The following is a 19,407-nucleotide window of genomic DNA, read 5'->3' as shown; positions in this document are numbered from 1 at the left end:
AACAAGAATCAACCGCAGCGCCGCGTCTCCGCGTCACACGACGACACGGCGCTGTCAAGTTGTCGGACATGTGCGACAGCGTGATCCGCGACCAAACAGCGGCGCTGCGTCGCCAAACAGTATATCAAAACACTACGAGCACTGTAAATATCCTGTTGATACGACACTGTGTGCAAATATGACGTTCTAGATAGACAGCGCGAGAGGAGGAAAGTATCTGTGAAGAAGCTGACAAAATACCGCCAGGTCCCATCTAGAAACTATCGCGGTCAATCCTAAGTGATTTTTTTTATACCAATGAGGTGGCAAACAAGCATACGGCCCACCTACTGGTAAGTGGTTACCGTAGCCTATGAACACCTGCAATACCAGGGGTATTACGCGCGCGTTGCCGACCTTGAAGTAACGTTTTTACCCCTTTTTTGTAACCCATGCTGTAGTCTCTTAGAAAAATTTCGACAGGGAGCTCATTCTATAACCCGAGCGTTCGTAGAAGATAACATCTCTGAAATTGCGCTATACGTGACCATCAAGGCTCTAAGGTATGGGGGTGAACTCCCTGTCGATGGCGAGATGTACGATGGTAGAAAATGGGTATGGACATCATATTGAAATCGTTACGGATGAGACAACTAACCTAACGTCATCCACGGGAGGAGAAGGGATTCGTAGTAACGGGGATTAGTAGCCCCATTACTAGCAATATACCCTGTCAGGTCGACCTCCTCGTGGTTCCCCCTGGAAACCATCGTGATTGATTTATTGTTAGATTCGTCACGGTGGGCTAACTGATCTGCCTTCATTTTCACTTGCCACCCTTCACTGGTACACCGCCAGGGTATATGTACCGATAACACAGGCGTGGTTACCATTCCATTATCATCCACACCGTCATGCCCTTCTTGTACCTTGCCAGCGTGAACCACTAGTGGTTACAATTTCATATTCATGCTTAAATAATGGCGACTTATAAAGCAAGTGCACAGTGGATAGTAGACATTGCCTGCATCAAAGTCACATTTCACCAAGAAACGAGCGTGTATACATGAGATTAATTCTTTAAACGAATGAAGCAAGAAAGAGACGAATGCAAAGACAGAGAAACTTTTGGTGCATTCAATAGAATTCGAAAAAAAATTGCTCAAATATAATCAAATTTATTAAGAAATAAAGATTTAATAATGAAATAAGATTTGCCGTGTGGTTCCGGTATAGAAAAGGCCACCCCTTCCTATCTCGTGGGTGTGGTAATAGGCGACTAAGGGATGGCGAGGAATGGGCAGTAGCGTCCCCCTTAAAACAATTCTAAAACTTGACTGCAGTTGCCAAACGTTGCAACTACTGGCAAAACCTACCCGAGAGGAGGCTTATGTTCAACAGTGGACGGTTAAAGGCTGACGTGATGAAGAAATAATTTATTATATGATTCATAAAATATGTCGATGTAAGCTCTCTAATGAGTATATTTACACGTGAAGCATTACAATTAGAAAATTTCAAAACACTGTGACATATGAAGAGACCTGGTCGGTAATGATTTAGTCGTACGCACATACGAGTACAGTACGGAGGATGATTAACATAAAGAGGTCGGCATGCTCGTTTGTTAAGTGAAAACTTATAAGGAATTGCAACATTAAAAGCGGGTCTACGCTGCAGTGGCATAGACATTTCCCCGGCGTTCTGCGTTAAAACCTCCATAACGTAGAGCGCGTCTATAGTCTCTGTAGACGGGTGCAGGAGAGCAGAGCGTGGCGCAGGAGCGGTACCTTGGACTTGGCGTGCCTCGGCAGCAGGTCGCGGAGCGCGCGGCCCACGCTGAACCGCTGCAACACACGCACACGCGCTGCACCACACGCGCACGCACGCACGCACACGCACGCACGCACGCACGCACGCACACATATTCGTACGTCACGACCCTGTCCCCGCCTCTTACGCACTACTCGACCAACATGGGTATAACTTCGACACACCGACAAGTATAGTAGCACGGTTACAAGGTAAACTTCAACTTGAACAAAATTAATATAACCGCTATATCAAAATATATAAATCCTTTGCATTAAAACCAAATACATATAAACATATACATTGTTATATTATATTATATGATAGGAAGCTATCAGTTATTTTACTTTTTAAAATAGGTTAAAAAAATTAATACTTTAATAAAATATATAAATATTTTGTATCGATGTCGTGAAATACGAATCTGTGTTTAATATAATAAAAAAAAATATGTTAATGTAATCTAAATAAATAATATACTCGTATAAATAATACAAACTAAAATGGGGAATCACTGCCATTCTATGGTCCAAAAACAAATCATTAATCGAAGTAACGATCTTTTATTCATATTTGTTTTAAAATATAAAAGGAATAAATTAATTCAATAAAAAAACTCCTTCAAATGTGAACACACAAACATACATACACATATCATAACGATTAGTTGGTAGAGAATGCCGTATGGCATTATGCTCGCAAATTTGTACAAATTTTATTGTACATTATAGAATAAATAAATAAATACCGTAGGACGAGGAAGTGTAAAATATTTGAGTTTAGAATACAGAATTGTGGGTCTGCTAGTAAATTTTACTCCATAATTAGAGGTTTTTTGCAAAAAAAAAAAAAAACGCATCAATTGTCACAAAATTAAAAATGTTAAACCCCCTATAAATTTCCAAAACAATTATGAAAAGCAATTCAGGGTTGACGACATAATCGCGTAGTACAGGGTGGCCCATAAGTAAACCGATTAAACATTTCATTAGCACAATTCACTCTCTGAATAGCATCAGTTTCTTTTAATTCATGCACCAACTGAATTTTGTAAGGGTGCATAAGTAAATCTTTCTTCAAAATCCGTTGTAACGATGTCCTGGATACGTTTAATGCACTAGAACGCTTACGAGTTGACTGTGTAGGATTTTCACGAATAGATTGTGCCACTGTGTCGATGTTTTGTTCCGTACATGATGTCCTTGGGCGACCCAACCGCGGTTTATCTAACGTCGAACCGGTCTCCTCGAACTTAGCAACCCAATTCTTAATCGTTTGGAGAGCTGGGGTGTCATCAAAGTTGTGTAAACCTTTGTGTTCTCGAAATTTACGCCTCGCAACGGTTGCCGAATTGTTGTTTTGATAAAACTCGCGCACACAAAACGCACGGTCCGCTCCGGTGAAACGTTCCATCGCGACTAAATTCCCAGAAACCAAAGTTACTGCCCCCGCTTCCCCTGCACCGCTCACGCGCGCCGTTTTCGTTTAATTCAAATTTTACTTTTCTAAGGACTTTTGGGCCACCCTGTATAACCACAAACATGCAAATTTATCAGCTCCTTCGTTGGGAATCGCTTCAAAATTTTTTCACACACATAAATAAATAGTTTCATTTTACACTAGGTTTTTGTTCGCTACTTCGTACACGTGTATGTATTTCAGGAGTAAGAAAAGTAATTTAAAGTTGATATAATAAATTAAAGTTAAACCTTCAGAAATACAACATGGAAAAACGGATCCAATTTAGTACAGTCGTTGTTTGCATGACACCGGACAGAGACAATTTTTTTTTTTAACAATTATTGTTTTGACTCCTATTAGTCTTATTAAGGCTCCTCTTTTTTTTTAAGTATATTACGTACGGATACCGTTTAGTTTAGGTATTTTTTTATGCATCTTAGAATGGCAAACAATCTGACGGCCCACCGGATGGAAAGTGGTAACCGTCGCCTATAGACATGAGCAGTACCGTGGACATAACATTCTGTGTTCTTGTTAGAAACACTAAAGAATTACAGTGATTCCCCATACAATCTTGTTTATATTGATAAAAGAAATCTAAACTATGTAATAATAATAATTATTAGATATCTTATAAATAATAATATATAAAATGTTAGAACATGCACGTCCGTACAAGCAACATAAAAAGAAGAATTACATATACGAGGTATTAGTATATATAGAAAAGAAAAATTTCGACATCTCGTGTCGTGATAAAGTAATAACAATACACTTTTTCATTCTTAGGATTTTGAAAATAATAATTTGAAGAACCACCTTTATACCGTGCAGTAGTATTAATTACAGATACAAAGAACTTGCATTTTATAAGTGGAATAGAAGGATGCACTAAGCGGACATTTATAATATTACTAGAAATTGGTAAACAGTTGCAGCACAGCCACCAGAACTGCCTGACTGTCGACAACGGATGTGAGGCCAGTCCGCGAACATCTAGGCGCTCCACCCGGGCCCATGCTCATATACAAAACTCGAAACCTAAATTGGCACGACCAAAATTCGAACCTAGGATCTAATTCAAGCAAAGCGACCTGCCCATCAATTATGGTGGTTGTATAAAGGGATTTTATTATTTGGTTTTCTAAAAAACTGTAAATGAAGCCTCGTACGGCGCCATCTACAAACAATCTTTCAAATATATTTTAATTTTACCATATACTGAAGAAATACTCGTGCTTAATTAGCAAAGAATGAGTTATACGAATAAACTACATTGATTTTACTCTGTTCTCAACGTTGTTTCATAATAAAAGAACTATTAATACAACTACATTTCGAGTTTTTAGTTTGATTGTTATAATAGAAAATATTTTTTCATAAATCCTTTTTTTTATTTACATTTAATTTTGAAGTTACAATATTAAGAGTCCAGTTTTTGGTTGCAGTTGTGTTTGTACTATAGATGTCCTGGAAAATGTATATTAAATAAAGCACAAAAATAATAAGGGCGTCTTTTGAGTTTGCATGTTTAGCAACAATATTCTATAACTATTTTGCGCGTAATATTATATGTAACACGTTGTCAGTGGCAACGCTTGCTTAATTTTTTGCAAAAAGGGCGTAGAAACAAAGTATTCACTTATAGAGTGGTAATAAAGAAATGCAGAAAAAGCAGGAATGCACCAGAACAATAATTCAGTTTTCCAATATTAATTTCGTGTTGCATGCAACCACGTTACGCTACTAAAAAGTTAAAAACAGATAATTTGATGTAATACAAATTTAGGAAAGATTTCAAAAATAATCTCTTTTAAATAAACTTGATTCATAAAAAACTTTTTTTTTCTACAGTATATTTAATATTTCATAGAAAATAGGTTTAAATTAAAATTAATTCACATTTCCATTTATCAGATCCATCTAAATTCAGTATCAAACCCGCCAGCTGGTGTTCGGGCTTGATTCGATGTTCATACACATTCACAGATTAAAATGTATTAATAATGATTACAATAAATACACCGTATTGCTCAATACAGTAAGTTGTTGAAGTAATTATGTATCAGATGGACACACCTCTTAGACTACTCTCAATTAGGGCAATTGTTTAGACGCAATGATTTGATTCGAAGCCAAGTATCGGTTACGACACGAGTCGATTACAAAACGCAATGTTATTGACCCAATAACATGTAGAGAGTGTCACGCTACAGATGCATCGACAAAAACAATTCGACTTTTTTTTTTAATATAGTGCGCTTTAAGAAAATATACAATTGTACTAAAAATATATATTAATTTGTACAAAATGCATTAATTGATGATTCGTATCACAGACTGTCATCATACATAGTCATTATAATATCGATACTATGCTTTCACACGAAAAACGACGCATCAGCTATCTTTATATGTTATTTTTTGACACTCCATCTAGATGCATATAGTCTATAATGTTAACAAGATGCAAGTGAGTTGTACATGTGTCAAGTGTGGAGCGTGTGTAGCGTGTGTGTGTATGTGTGTGGGTGTGAGCGAGAAGGTGCGAGAGGGTGCAAGTGAAGATTCGAGCGGAAAGATACTGACCACGGTCTTTACCTCCTTGGTGGCGATGTTGTGCATGAGGGCGGTGCCCAGCTCGCGCAGCTCCGCGTCCTCGGCCAGGCAGCTGTGCACGCACACCTGCACACCGCGCACACACACTCACTGTCACTGCATATGCTAAACGAACCCTGTCACGGACGCATAGCATCCTAGTCCTCAAGGATGGCAACGCGTAAATGGAATAAAACTATTCCATATTATTACAATTTACTTAAGTTACTCAAATCCCAATTTACTTAAGTAGAACCCAGCCTTTTTATAATAGCTTAACACATGACCATACGATCTAAGTAAACACACAGTTTGTTCCATGAACGCGATCAAACAGAATAAGAAATCCTTCCTTCAACTGTTAACCTGTGGCTTCCTGCCTGCATGGATGGCGCCAACTCCGTGGATGCTCGGAGCACCCGTAACGCTAGACATCATAATATAACTAAAAAAAATCCTCATCTATCATCATGTACGTTTTTCAACTAAAATAATGATGGTGAGCACCCACGATATTTTCTAGAAGCTGTCGCCTCTGGCCTGTTTATTAGGATAAAAACAAGATGATAGGTCACCTTGCCTTTTGACCGAGGCGATAGAATGAAAGAAACATGAGCTCATTCGACAATGTTATGGCACAGCTCAAGTAGAAACTCGTAAATTTATTTGTCTACAGCAGTAAAAGGAAGATCCAGCTAGTTGATGTGGTAACTGGAGTATCACCTTAGTGGTGGCACGTATGTTGGACAGCGGTTGCCCGTTGTAGTCCCACTCGCTGATGTACAGCAACCACTCCGATGACGATATGTTCTCGAACAGGTTACACATCTGCCGACAAATACGTGCGTATGAGTTTACAGGTTAAGTTCAATTAAGTGGGTAATGTAAGAAAACCTAAACATAGCAGCGCATGGTGGCGGCGGTCCTGGTGCAGCAGCAGGAGTGCAGGAGTGCAGGAGGCGTGGTGCAGCAGGGACAAGGAGCGACTCACCAGCAGCGCGGTGGCTCGCTGCTCGGGCAGCGGGTGGCCGTCGAGCCCGTGCGCGTAGTTGAGCAGCGCGTGGTGGCGGCGGTCCTGGTGCAGCAGCAGGAGTGCAGGTGTGCAGGAGTGCAGGAGGCGTGGTGCAGCAGGGACAGGGAGCGACTCACCAGCAGCGCGGTGGCTCGCTGCTCAGGCAGCGGATGGCCGTCGAGCCCGTGCGCGTAGTTGAGCAGCGCGTGGTGGCGGCGGTCCTGGTGCAGCAGCAGGAGTGCAGGTGTGCAGGAGTGCAGGAGGCGTGGTGCAGCAGGGACAGGGAGCGACTCACCAGCAGCGCGGTGGCTCGTTGCTCAGGCAGCGGGTGGCCGTCGAGCCCGTGCGCGTAGTTGAGCAGCGCGTGGTGGCGGCGGTCCTGGTGCAGCAGCAGCGACACGTCATCCCGCAGCGCGCCCGCCGCCAAGCAGCGCAGCGCGTCCACGCGCGCCTCGCTGCTGATGCTGGGGTCGTTCAGCACGCGCCCTGTCGCACGTGACGGAACACATCACCATGGACACGTGTACGGGAGTACTCGTAACGTACACATTACACAGTATATGATCACTGAGAATGCAAGTAGTCCTGAGCAATGACGGTAGTGCCACAGTCGGCGTTAGGCAACCAAATATACCATCGCCGAACATAGCAGCCACATGCAGCATATTTTCGATTGTATGAACCAGCCGTACAACCGCTGAATCGGCAACCGAAGATACGTGGAATATGGCAAAACCATTACACAAACCTTGTCTACATGCATTTTGTACAAAAATTTTTTGTCACAGATGTCCATAGGCTATAGTATACCATCAGAAGAGCTATATGCTTGTTTGCCATCATTGTGGTATAAAAAATAAGGAATTCACATAATTCCATTCGCTGTAAACTTTTCACAAGTTTTCATGTACATGAACATACATACATGATTGTGCTTTGACTCGGCACTCAATAATTGCATATTAATAAATATATCATTTTATGAATGACTAACTATTACCAGTACTCAGCCTACATACATTTGGTTTTGGCACCATTTCGTATGATTCATTCTCCAATAGACATCGACAGTTTACAAACAGTCGATATTTATAAAGCAAACGACGTTTAGAAATTGTCAAAACAAACGGCTGTCAAGAGACTCGGAGCCTTAAAAATAACCAGATGCTCCATTTGAAACATTCCGTTGTAGTCAACTTGACAGACAGCTTATGATTGTTGAAAAATTATTTCGTTACAAATGTTTCCTTGTATGCGAAATATTTTTTGCTTGCTTACAATTTAATTCATACTGATTTAAATGGTTACTTTAAAGTCTTACTTCACTAATTAGAAATACTTTCATCATCATCATATCAGCCTTTCTACTGAATGTTTACTGCTGAATGCAAACCTCTCCCTTGGAGTTTTGGGTTTTGCCAGAAGTTGCTATGCTTGGCAGCCGGATTGATAACCGCAGTTAGGGTTTGGAGATGTTTTAAGAGGAATGCTGCTGCCCATCCCTCGCCCTCGTCCCTCTCTTAATCGCCTCTTATGACACCTACTCGAATGGAAGAGTTAGCCTATTCTAAGCCCGGACCACACAGTGAAATTGAAATACTTTATTTCGTCTAAAATATTAAAATACATTACATTATCTAACAAGAACATAAGAAGACGTCTTACCAATAAAGGTCAAGAACTCATCGCCGAGTACCCAGCTGCCCTCGCCCTGCACGAGGTACTGCTGCAGCTCATCGAGGCTCTGCCGCTCCTCCGGCGACAACTCCACACCTTCCAGCGCCTTCGACAGCTTCTCGAACTCAGCCGCACCCTGGAAAAAGGTCAATTTGAACGGTGAAATGTGGCAGTGAAATTTTTTATTTAAGCATAACATCTTAGCCCTCCATGAATAGTAAATGAAAGATATCACAAAGTATTCTGTAATATATTTGTTGAGTACAACTTGCTATTAAACTTATTTGTTATTACATGTTGAATAAAATAAATAGAAAAAAAGCATTTAACTACAGCATGAATGTATCGATTGCTGTAATTAAATCTGAGTAGTTACATTTCTGTGTCCCTCAAGTATTTTTTTTTTCCAATCCGGTGACATACTGAAAATTGGTGATGTTTTCTGTTGATACGTTATCTAGAAGTGGTCAATTTCATTGGTATTCCTACTTCTGAAATCCACGCACACGAAGTATCGGGAAACAAGTTAGTCATCAAATAAATTTTGCCATTACCAAATGCTTGCATGGCACCTTCCTCACCCGGTGAGGCAAGAGATCCTTTTGACTTTGACATTGTGTCGTATTATGGCCATGCGACGGTATAACGATATACGAGGTCTGTCCGGAAAGTTCGTATAAAAGTGTTCTGGAATGCGAGAAAGAGGAGTGGGGAGGCCAGGTAAGCGCAGGACCCCTTCCTTATGTCCCTAACAATGCTTCAGTTCTGGTCTGACCGCCGTGCGGTGCGAACTGGCTTGTCACGCCATCTGTGAAGTTACCTCTTAACGAAACCCCGTCGGCATGGAGCCCGCTTCCGTTGAAGAGCAGCGCGTCGTAATCAAGTTTCTCTCGAAACTCGGCAAGAATGGCCGTGAAATTTTTGCCGATCTCAGAACAGTTTATGGGGATGATGCTGTGAAGGAACCAACCGTCCACAAGTGGCTAAAAAGATTCAGAGAGGGCCGAGAAAGCGTTCAAGATGACCCACGTTCAGGACGTCCTTCCACTTCACATTCCGACGAAAACGTGGAAAGAATTCGAACTTGTGTTAATGGGGACCGTCGTTTAACGGTCAGACAGTCGTGTGGCACGAGTTCGTCCAGAATTGGCGCGAGAGGGGCGTTGGATTCTTCACCACGACAATGCCCCTGCCCACACCTCTCTTGTTGTCCGTGAGTTTTTGAGTAAAAATTCCATTACGGTGACCGAACACCCCCCTATTCGCCGGATTTGGCCCCGTGTGACTTCTTCTTGTTCCCAAAAACCAAATTGGTACTTCGGGGGCGGCATTTGGGGGACATAAATGAGATAAAAAAAGCTACGACGGGGCAGCTGAGAAACCTACAACCAGAGGACTTTCAAGGAGCCTTCTCACAGTGGAAACGGCGTTGGCACAAGTGCATTATGTCACAGGGGGAGTACTTTGAAGGGGATAAAATTGATTTACCTGAATAATTGTAAAATAAAATTTTTAAAAAACTTTTATACGTACTTTCCGGACAAACCTCGTAACGTTATAATCCAAAATAGACAGCGTGACAGCGCGACCGCCGACGCAGTGCTAAAGTTCCAGTGCACGCTTACTCACGCACCAGAAACGTCCAGTTTGTTTACGTACATGTTTAATGGCGCGACTACACATATATAATCACAGCGGATAACATCCAGCGCTGCGAAATTTATTAGGATTATAATTTATATAGGATACGAACAGTTCTGACTAGTGAGTCGAATGACATGTTCGAGTACTATGTACACAAAATTCGAATAAGGGTTTCGAGTACTTACAATACTCGAACACTAGTCGTGTGTTAATATAAGTTTTTTTTTTTTGTTACTATTCAATCATTTTATTACTATTTTCTTTAATTACAAAAGGAAAACATATTAAATAACTAAACACTTATTATGTCCACTAAAAGTTAACATCAGAAATCAATTGAAAATATATTCGAGTCTGATGAAATACACGTAATAAATCAAATACACGTACAAATATTCGAATAATCAATTATATTCAAACTCGAGTCCAATTCCTCAAACTAGAGTTATGATTAGGTTCTTCTTGAAGAAGTACCAAAATATTCGAACAGCAAAAAAGTTGAACTCGGCACATCACTAGTTTCGAGTCTGTGTTTACTAACACATGCGAGAAATGATGTAAACTAGTCTGTTTTAGTGTTTATGTTAAGTCAGCAGTAACTATTCTAATAAAAATATTTATTCAATTATTTGCATTGCAATATGCGCGGCGCAATGACATGGAAAACTGTTCCAGTTTTTAAATCGATAACATTAGTAGTTGTTGAGATATAGCGCTGTGACAGGCCAATGGATGGACAAAGTTCCACCATAAGGGTTCCTATATACCTTTTTAGTACAGAACCCTGAAATTATTGTAAAAATTAGCCTTTGAAAATGCCGTTACCGACAAATTCAGTCAGATAGGATAAATATACCATCAAACCTTCTTTGTGGAAAAGTAGGAAGTGTTTTCTAATAATACCAATATAACAGTTTTTAATACTTCAAATTCATTATTTGAAAAGGACTTTGATAGTGAAATAAAACGTTAATCATAATGATAAAATAAGTTACACATAAATCTACTATTAACACTTTTGGACTTGCTCATATATCGCAATTGAAATTTTTAGATATTTTTTTCTGTATTGCAAATCCAACTTGCCGGTTGACTTCTCTAATAAAAATTTCTTAGAACTTAGACTATCTCTAATAAAAATTTCATTGCATCATTGATTTTTATTCCACTAAAACCATTACATTATGCAACTAAATCTGGTGCAGCACACTGAGACAATTGTTATTTATTTATTCTTTACTGACCACGTTACAAAAAATGTCTGGTACAAAAGACGGACAAGATTTGGCAAAACAGAAATGTAATTAGTGTGTGGTCGTAGTATTGAAGGCTATGTATTATTATCCTTTGAATGTTCGCAGCTAATTTGCGATACCATGAGTAAGAGGTAAACATTTGGCTAGCTATCAACTACAATAAATAATATGCCTGAATCATGATATTATTTCAGCTAACTGTCCACTGCTGAACATTTCTCTTCCCAGCCTTCCTCATAAGGGAGTTTTGCCAGTAGCTGCCACGCTTGGCAGACGGGTTGGCAACGCAGTTAGGCTTTGGAGATGTTTCAAGAGGAACGCTGTTGCCCATCCCTCGCCCTTCCTTAGTCGCCTCTTACGACACCTATGGAAAAGGAAGGGGTAGTCCATTCTATGCCGGGACCACACGGCGGATCGAACCATGATATACTGACATATTATTATAAACAACACGGGTGTAACGATATTTGTGCCTGTTTAGAATTTATTGTTTAGAACTAGAAATATCCTACTACATATTGTATTATTGTTATATCTTTGATTACAATTGAGAATGATAAGCAAGGAATGATGGAAAGTGGTAATGGAGCTCTCTGGAGCAGAATAACGTATAAAAAGTTCTCCATTTGTTAAGAAGTGGTACGCTATCAGACCAACGTAAACAATTTACAACTTAGAATGGCAAACAAGCTGACGGTCCACCTGATGAAAAGTGGTAACCGTCGCCTATAGACATGAGCAGTACCATGGACATAACAGAGTATACTGTTTCGCCCATGATACCCCCATGCGTTGCCATTCCTGAGGACTCAGGTGTTATTCCTCTGTACCCAGTAAATTCACGCCATATCCCACACTTCAAACCGAAACACAGCCATGTAAACACATCTGCTTTACGGTTGAAACACGAATGGGACAGACGTACCCAAGCAATCGACTTTTGTACAAAGTCTCCCTCTGGTATGCCTGCGGGCAGAAATATAACATCACCATCATTACCACCATACTAGCCGTCCATTGTCCGCTGAAGGGGGGGGGGGGGGGTGGCAACCGCAGTTAGATTTTGGTTTTTGATTTTTTAAGAGGGATGTCGATTAAATTCTCTTAACCCTTTGAGTGCGACGAGCGGCGCTTTTAGTTACAATGCGCGTGCGCATTGCAACTAAAAGTGCCACGAGCGTCATAGCGCTCGTGAAATCAGTCGCTGTTTAGCTCGCTGAAAAAAAATATTAAAATTGGATATTTTTTGGAGGAGATACAGATTTTTTAGAGACAAGGGTAAATGACATCAACACGACAAGGATTTCTTTGGCATTTTTAAGTAGATATGAGTAAAAATCAATGGCACTAAAAGGGTTAATTGCCTTATACGTCCACGACAAAGGAAGCCTATTCTATTCCGGGGCCACAAGGCGTAAATTAATAAATATACAATAGTAAAACTAAAATATCATACATAGCGTATGTAAACGTGTTATGTGTTTGCACAGTAAACAGCTATTGTTTTCACTGGGAAAAGCTATTTATTAACAACAATCACCATCAGTAATTCTACTTTAAACATTTACTTTTTTCAGTATAACAAAAAAGAAAACAAAAGCTCTTTTGAACATATTTAGGGGAAAAATTGGCACGCAAATCACAAGCACGTGCGGCATCTATTTCGATCGGTGTCGGTGATTCCTGCGGATTTATTACTTGATAAATGTTGATGTATCTAACTTCTAATCTTTAATTGCCTATATTTTGAGCTTCACTCATCCGAACATTGTACGCCGCGAGTCGACGCACTTGTTTAAAAATACTTTTTATAAGATCGCGGACAGACTATGTCCGGAATATAAAACCGCATGCGCATTAAGTTAAATCAGTTTAATATTTGGGAGTTACATTTATTTAAAATTGAAATACTGAATGATTGTAATTTGATATTGTTCTGACATATTTATTGTTACCTACCTACTTACCAGAGGGAGACTTTGTACAAAAGTCGTTTGCACAAAATTGGGCACCTCTGTCACATTCGTGTTTCTACCTTCATGGTAGAAACACGATGCAGATGTGTTTGCATGGCTGTATTTCGATTTGAAGGGCATGTAAGTTTATATATGGCAGTAAGTTTACAGGGTACAGAAGAATAACATCTGAGTTCTCAGGAACAGCAACACATGGGTGAAACAGTATACTCTGTTGTGTCCATGGTACTGCTCATGTCTATAGGCGACAGTTACCACATTCCATCAGGTGGGTCGTCAGCTTGTTTGCCATTTTAAGTTGCATAAAAAACCTATTATATACTTTAATTTCATATAAAAATGCACGTTTTGCTGCGCTTCTTTGTTACAATGAAGTAGATATTAACGCATTTCAGTTATTTTAAGCGATTCAATAACAACGTAACGATCCGTTAATTGTTTATAAAAGTGTTTTTATCTTCGGTGTATGTTACCAATAACGTACAGTAAACGTAAACGCAGTATAAATATACAAACTTGTTATACACATAAACAGATTTCATTTATTATTTAGAGCATCAACCGAGTCCTTCAGAACTCGCCAGACCTTGAGATGGTACATTATCTACATCCACATCTACACTATCTACATCTACATTTGTATTTTTGTGTGTATGTTTGTAATGAATAAACTCAAAAACTACTTTGCCGTTTTCAAAAATTCTTTCACCATTAGAAAGCTACATTCACCCTGAGTAACATAGGCTATATTTATTGCTAAAAAAGATTAGGGATCCTTATTAAAACCTTAGTAACGTAACTCAAGGTGTAAAAAAAATGCTATAAAACATCGTTCGTCACGTGCGCTGCGGAAACTATTGGTGATAGAACAAAAGTATGTTCTACAATATAGAATAAAATATCAACAACTACAAAAAACTCCGCGATACTACATGTCCAACTATTATCGTTATGTCACAATAACCACTTTTTAAAATATTGTAAAAATGTTCACCCGTGCGAAGCGGGGACGGGCCGCTAGTAGTTTATATTATCATTATAGGCGGGGGAAAGTCTTCACCATTGCGCAAATTTTTTGCATGTACGTAAATAGTCAAATATATAGATGGAACCCTGAATCGGAATGAATTCTGTATTTCCAGAGCATATGAACTTCTTCGAGGTTCAAATAATGTTGTTCATGGACCTATGAAGCTTCACCTTCGTCCCCATCAGGTGGCATTGAAATCTAGCATCAGCTACACAGCTGTCATTTACTGATAGCATTTTTTTAAAAGAATATTATAATAATAATAATAATAATAATTTTTATTTCAGACTTTTTGGTCCATTAAATATTTATTAGTAACAATATTCTTAAAAACTAATGTTAGTAAATTTACATACACAATACACATACACACACATACACACATACAATATATTAAGTAGTATACAGATAATCACCGCTGCACAATTCCATTGGAAATTGCGCAGCAGTGATTAACGTACACACAGTCCAGCCTGCTTGCTATCATACTCAGGATGCTGTTGGTGCTGGCACGTACTCTGCGCACCAGAGACGCACACCTTTTTCGCATCGTGGCATAAAAACAATCTACACGATGCTCAGCGAACATCCCTGACGCGCTGCAGAATCGTGGCAGCCCCATCAACACCCTGAACGCGTTATTATATTGGATACGGAGGTCGCTGTAGGATTTTTGAGTATATACAGCCCACAGGTTGCATGCATAGAAAGATGTGCAATGTGATCTAAATAACGTAATTTTAACTTGTCTAGAGCACCGCGCAAACCTGCGTGCTATCATATTCGCCCTCACCGCCAGCGCCCTCCGCTCCCGTTCAATGTCATCATCATCTTTGAGATCCGAGGCCAATTGATGTCCTAAATATTTAAATTTATATACCCTCTTCAGCGCTATACCCTTAAGTTTAATATCTGGAAAGCCCATTGAGTTTTTGCCTCTGCTCTCAAAGACCATGACCACACTTTTCACAGCATTGTATATCAGTCCGTGGCATGCAGCATATGACTCGCAAATAGCCACGAGTTTTTTAAGCCCACATATCGACGCGCTGAGCAGCACCATGTCATCAGCATAACTTATATTATTAACATTAATGCCGTCTATGTGACAGCCGACACGGGTACCACTCAAAGCAACAATCAGATCATTAATATACAGATTAAATAGTACCGGCGAAGACAACCCTCCTTGCCTCACACCACACTCCAATCTGTATGACTGCGACATAGTCCCCGCCCATCGCACGCTGTTGAGCTGATTTCCATACCAATATTTGCAGATATTTATGAGCTCTGATGGTAATTGAAAATTTTCGAGCTTTTTCCACAAGATGTCATAAGAAACCAGATCAAAGAATATTATAAGTGCAACATATAAACATAAAAATATATTCAAATTAAGAACTTCCTACTTTTGAAACCGGAAAAAAGTGATAGACAATATTAACACAAATGGCAACTATTTTAGAATGTTGGCGGCACTTCTCATCCTTTATCTATTTATTGTTCCTTTAAATCGAGAACAATCTGTTAAAGTCAATGTCAGAATCATGACGTTATAAAAATGTTTATAAACAAATCAGTGAATAGAGGAAACTATTTTTATTTCAGTGTTTCTGTCTGTTCGTACATTGAAATACCTAAACGATAAGCGATAAGTTACTGTTTAATAGTTAACCCTGACGAATGCCCTTGCGTTCTAGCCAACGCCTGCATAATCTCACTAATATATTTAAAAAAAAAAAAAACTTTTAATTTTTAATATTTCTGCACGCCTATTTACAGTGTCCTAATATCAACAAAAAAAAAATTGTCATAAAATGGGAGAATAAAAAAATTTATTTCTTAATTATCTTTGGCCTTTTATATATTAAATCCATGTAACTATATTGAGTTTAAAGTTTTCAAATACTATTTCCATCATTAATCCAAATTTTCAATGACCAATAATAATAATAAAAAAAAGACAAAGATCATTGTAAAACTCCAATTACCTAGCTCATACTATGCCTAATTAAGACTTAAATAATGAACATCGTTCAATTGTTTTTAAGAATTAACACATAATTTCGGTGTTGCTACGCTTTAGCAAGCTTCTTTAGGAACGTTCATTAGTGCTTGTTGTAAATACTCGTAACAAGACACAAGATAAGTAATACATACAATGATGGAGCTATCCCATTAAGGAATCTCTTATTAACAGTTGAAAACTGAAGGTAAGCAACCGAGACGATCAACCGATTGGCCATTTTATCAACAAGCATGGGAAATGTTACACCAACACTTTATAGACACACGTAGACTCGCTTCATTCGTGCACGCACGTATATAATCGCTGTTAATAATAGATAATGAGCAATGTGAAGGCATAACACCATAGTCCTTAGGAATGATAGCACATAAGAGGTTATGCCCATGTCCACAATGCTGTTCATGTTCTATAGGCGACGGTTACCACTTTCGACCAGGCGGGCTGAGAGCTTCCGTGGCACTGTAAGCATCATAAACGAGCAGTACTTACATCGATGTCCTTGTAGACAATGGGCGGGTCGCGGCTGCGCTTGCGCTGCTCCTCCTGGCGGCGCTCGTCCGCCTCCAGCTCCAGCTCGGCCGCGCTGGGGCCCGCGCGCGGCAGCTCCTCCGACCGCGGCGCTTCCACGGCTTCGGCCATCTCGCTATCTGCACACACGCGGCACGCGCCTTAGTGTACACTAGGTAGGTGCACTACCTACTCCTAGCGTCACCTACACGTCGCCTTCGCACTGCGCAAGATTCCAGTCGAAACTGCGGCCGGATTTAAAATGTCCGCACATCCGGTGCAGGCGGTGAAAACCACACGAGGCGACCGCGTGGCCCTACAAAATTCACTTAGACGACTATTCGCCGCGATCACCCGGTACAGCCGGCGGCCCGTCGCGTACTATCTAGTAAGTAGGTCAATAACACGGGTTATGTACAAAATAATGAAGCGGGTGGGAATTTGCGGGAGCACGAAATGGGGTCAGCCGGCGGCGCGGGCGCAGCGGGCGCTGGGCACAAATAACGGCGGTATAAATATCTGAGCGGTGGCAGCGGAGAGGGCTGCTGGCGCTGACGGTGGTCGGCGGCGGGCGGCGGGCGGCGGGCGGCAGGCGGTGGGCGCAGCCCGCGGACGCACCTGGTGGCGGGAGCACTTGGCGATACGACGATGCGGCGGCGGCGAGCGTCGGCGCGGGAATGCCGCGCGCCGCCGGCCGCCTGGCACGCCGCCAGCGTGCCGCCGCCGCGGGTCCACGCGGCCTACGTATTTATAATCCGCCGTCCACTCGACCAACGAGGAGAAGTACGCTCGTGAACTTTAGGATTTGCGAGCGACTAGTGAACTCTCGCCGACCCGGGGTTGCGGGACGCGAAGTCCGTAGCGGCGACGGCGCCCCGCCCCGAGTCCGACCCGGTTGCGGATCGTTCCCCCGGGCGCAGGATCCATGCCGCGGTCGATCACACCCGACACCGATTGTTGTGGAACTCCTCGCTCGACTTTTTTTATCGATGACAGTGCGCCGACGTTTGAACCGGTGCCAACGACCGAGCCGCATATAAAGCTGCGCTCGATCGTTTCGGAATCTACCGTCGATGCCCACTCGTAACTTTAAATAAAAATATCGACAATACTGCGCCTGTTTATCTAAAGGATTAGAGAATAAAGGAAGCACTTAGGAACTTTACAATCTTAAATTCCTTTGAAACAACAACCCACCATAAGAAATATTAAAAAATGGCAACAGTCAAATATAAACGTGGACACCACCATGCACATAGGGTGAGAGGAGCAGAGATTGTTAGTAACGGGTACGATAATCCCCATTGCTAGCAATATACCCTACCAGGTCTACCTCCTCACGGTTCACTCTGGAAATCATCGTGATTAATTTTTGTTGAATCCGTCACAATGGGCTAACTAATCTGGTTTTATCCTCACCTATGATGCCTCGCTAGCGTGTACCGATAGCGCAAGTGGGGTTACTATTCCATTATCGTCTACTAAGAACCACCATGAACATGGTACCCCTGGAGACTAGTCTTACATTTCTTATATTCGAAATGTGACACCAAAACAAAAATTACCAGCTATGTTTTCTCTGAGATTAAAACAACGCACGCATTGTTGCAACACGCCGAAAATAGATGATCATTTTTTCAGTCTAAGCGACTTACACAAGTTTTATCACATCAGCCTTTAACTGTTCACTGCTGAACATAAGCCTCCCCCTTAGGGGGGGGGGGGTTGCCAGTAGTTGCCACACTTGGTGGGCGGATTAGCAACCGCAGTTAGGCTTTAGAGATATTTTAAGAGAGACGCTGCTGCTCATTCTTCGCCCACCCTTAGTCGGTTCTTACGGCACCCACGAGAAAAAAAGGGGTGGCCTATTCTATGCCAGGACCACACGGCCAAAACAAGTCTACCGCCAGTCAATTCTACATGCTACATGACATGACGCATGTAGAATTGACTGATTAAAATAGAGAATAGTACTTCAAATAGAGGTAGTGTTTCTACCGTGAAGCAGTTGTGTTTGCATGGGTGTGCATTGTACATATTTGCATTCGGTTTGAAGGGTATGAATATGGTGTGAATTTACTGGGTACAGACAAATAACATCTGAGTCCTAAGGAATGGCAACGCGTGGGGGTTATCATAGGCGAAATAGTTATGTCCATGGTACTGCTCACGTCTACAGGCGACGGTTACCACTTTCCATCAAGTAGGCCGTCAGCTCGTTTGCCATTCTAAGTTGTATAATAAAAAAGATTGTTAGCGGTCGGTGCCATGGATAGCAATACACTCTCTGTTAATCACGTCACGGGAGACCAACCAATATGTGACATTATCCTCAGTTATTACCATTGTCCATTAAACAAACATTTATACACAATAGGAGCCACAGACAGCCCTCAATGTCGAGGCTGTTTCGACGGCGAAGA

General features: G+C 41.0%; 2 protein-coding genes across 7 annotated transcripts in view; both read right to left on the bottom strand.

Annotated features, from left to right (window-relative positions):
* The window catches only part of LOC113510386 (uncharacterized), a 42,282-nt gene that overhangs the window by 6,633 nt on the left and 16,242 nt on the right, over positions 1-19,407 (bottom strand). For 4 of the 6 annotated variants that reach the window (XM_052893757.1, XM_052893748.1, XM_052893751.1 and 1 more), the window contains exons 8-13: positions 16,967-17,124; positions 8,528-8,675; positions 7,158-7,348; positions 6,574-6,678; positions 5,854-5,937; positions 1,770-1,826 (exon numbers count right to left, since the gene is read on the bottom strand). In XM_052893757.1, the coding sequence (XP_052749717.1) occupies positions 1,770-1,826; positions 5,854-5,937; positions 6,574-6,678; positions 7,158-7,348; positions 8,528-8,675; positions 16,967-17,124 (743 nt within the window). Of the gene's footprint in view, positions 1-1,769; positions 1,827-5,841; positions 5,938-6,573; positions 6,679-7,157; positions 7,349-8,527; positions 8,676-16,966; positions 17,125-19,407 lie in introns of all 6 variants that reach the window. The other 2 variants (XM_052893765.1, XM_052893761.1) reach the window with 2 other exon arrangements.
* On the bottom strand, positions 14,706-15,790 carry LOC128200401 (uncharacterized). Its single transcript, XM_052893769.1, has one exon. The coding sequence runs from the start codon at positions 15,671-15,673 to the stop codon at positions 14,858-14,860; it is 816 nt and encodes a 271-aa protein (XP_052749729.1). The 5' UTR covers positions 15,674-15,790; the 3' UTR covers positions 14,706-14,857.

The sequence above is a fragment of the Galleria mellonella genome, unplaced genomic scaffold (assembly GCF_026898425.1).
Source record: "Galleria mellonella isolate WM207_F2 unplaced genomic scaffold, CSIRO_AGI_GalMel_v1 utg116, whole genome shotgun sequence".
Taxonomy (NCBI): Eukaryota; Metazoa; Arthropoda; class Insecta; order Lepidoptera; family Pyralidae; genus Galleria; species Galleria mellonella.
The sequence above is the reverse complement of the archived record's forward strand: the minus strand, read 5'-3'. Positions and strand labels throughout refer to the sequence as shown.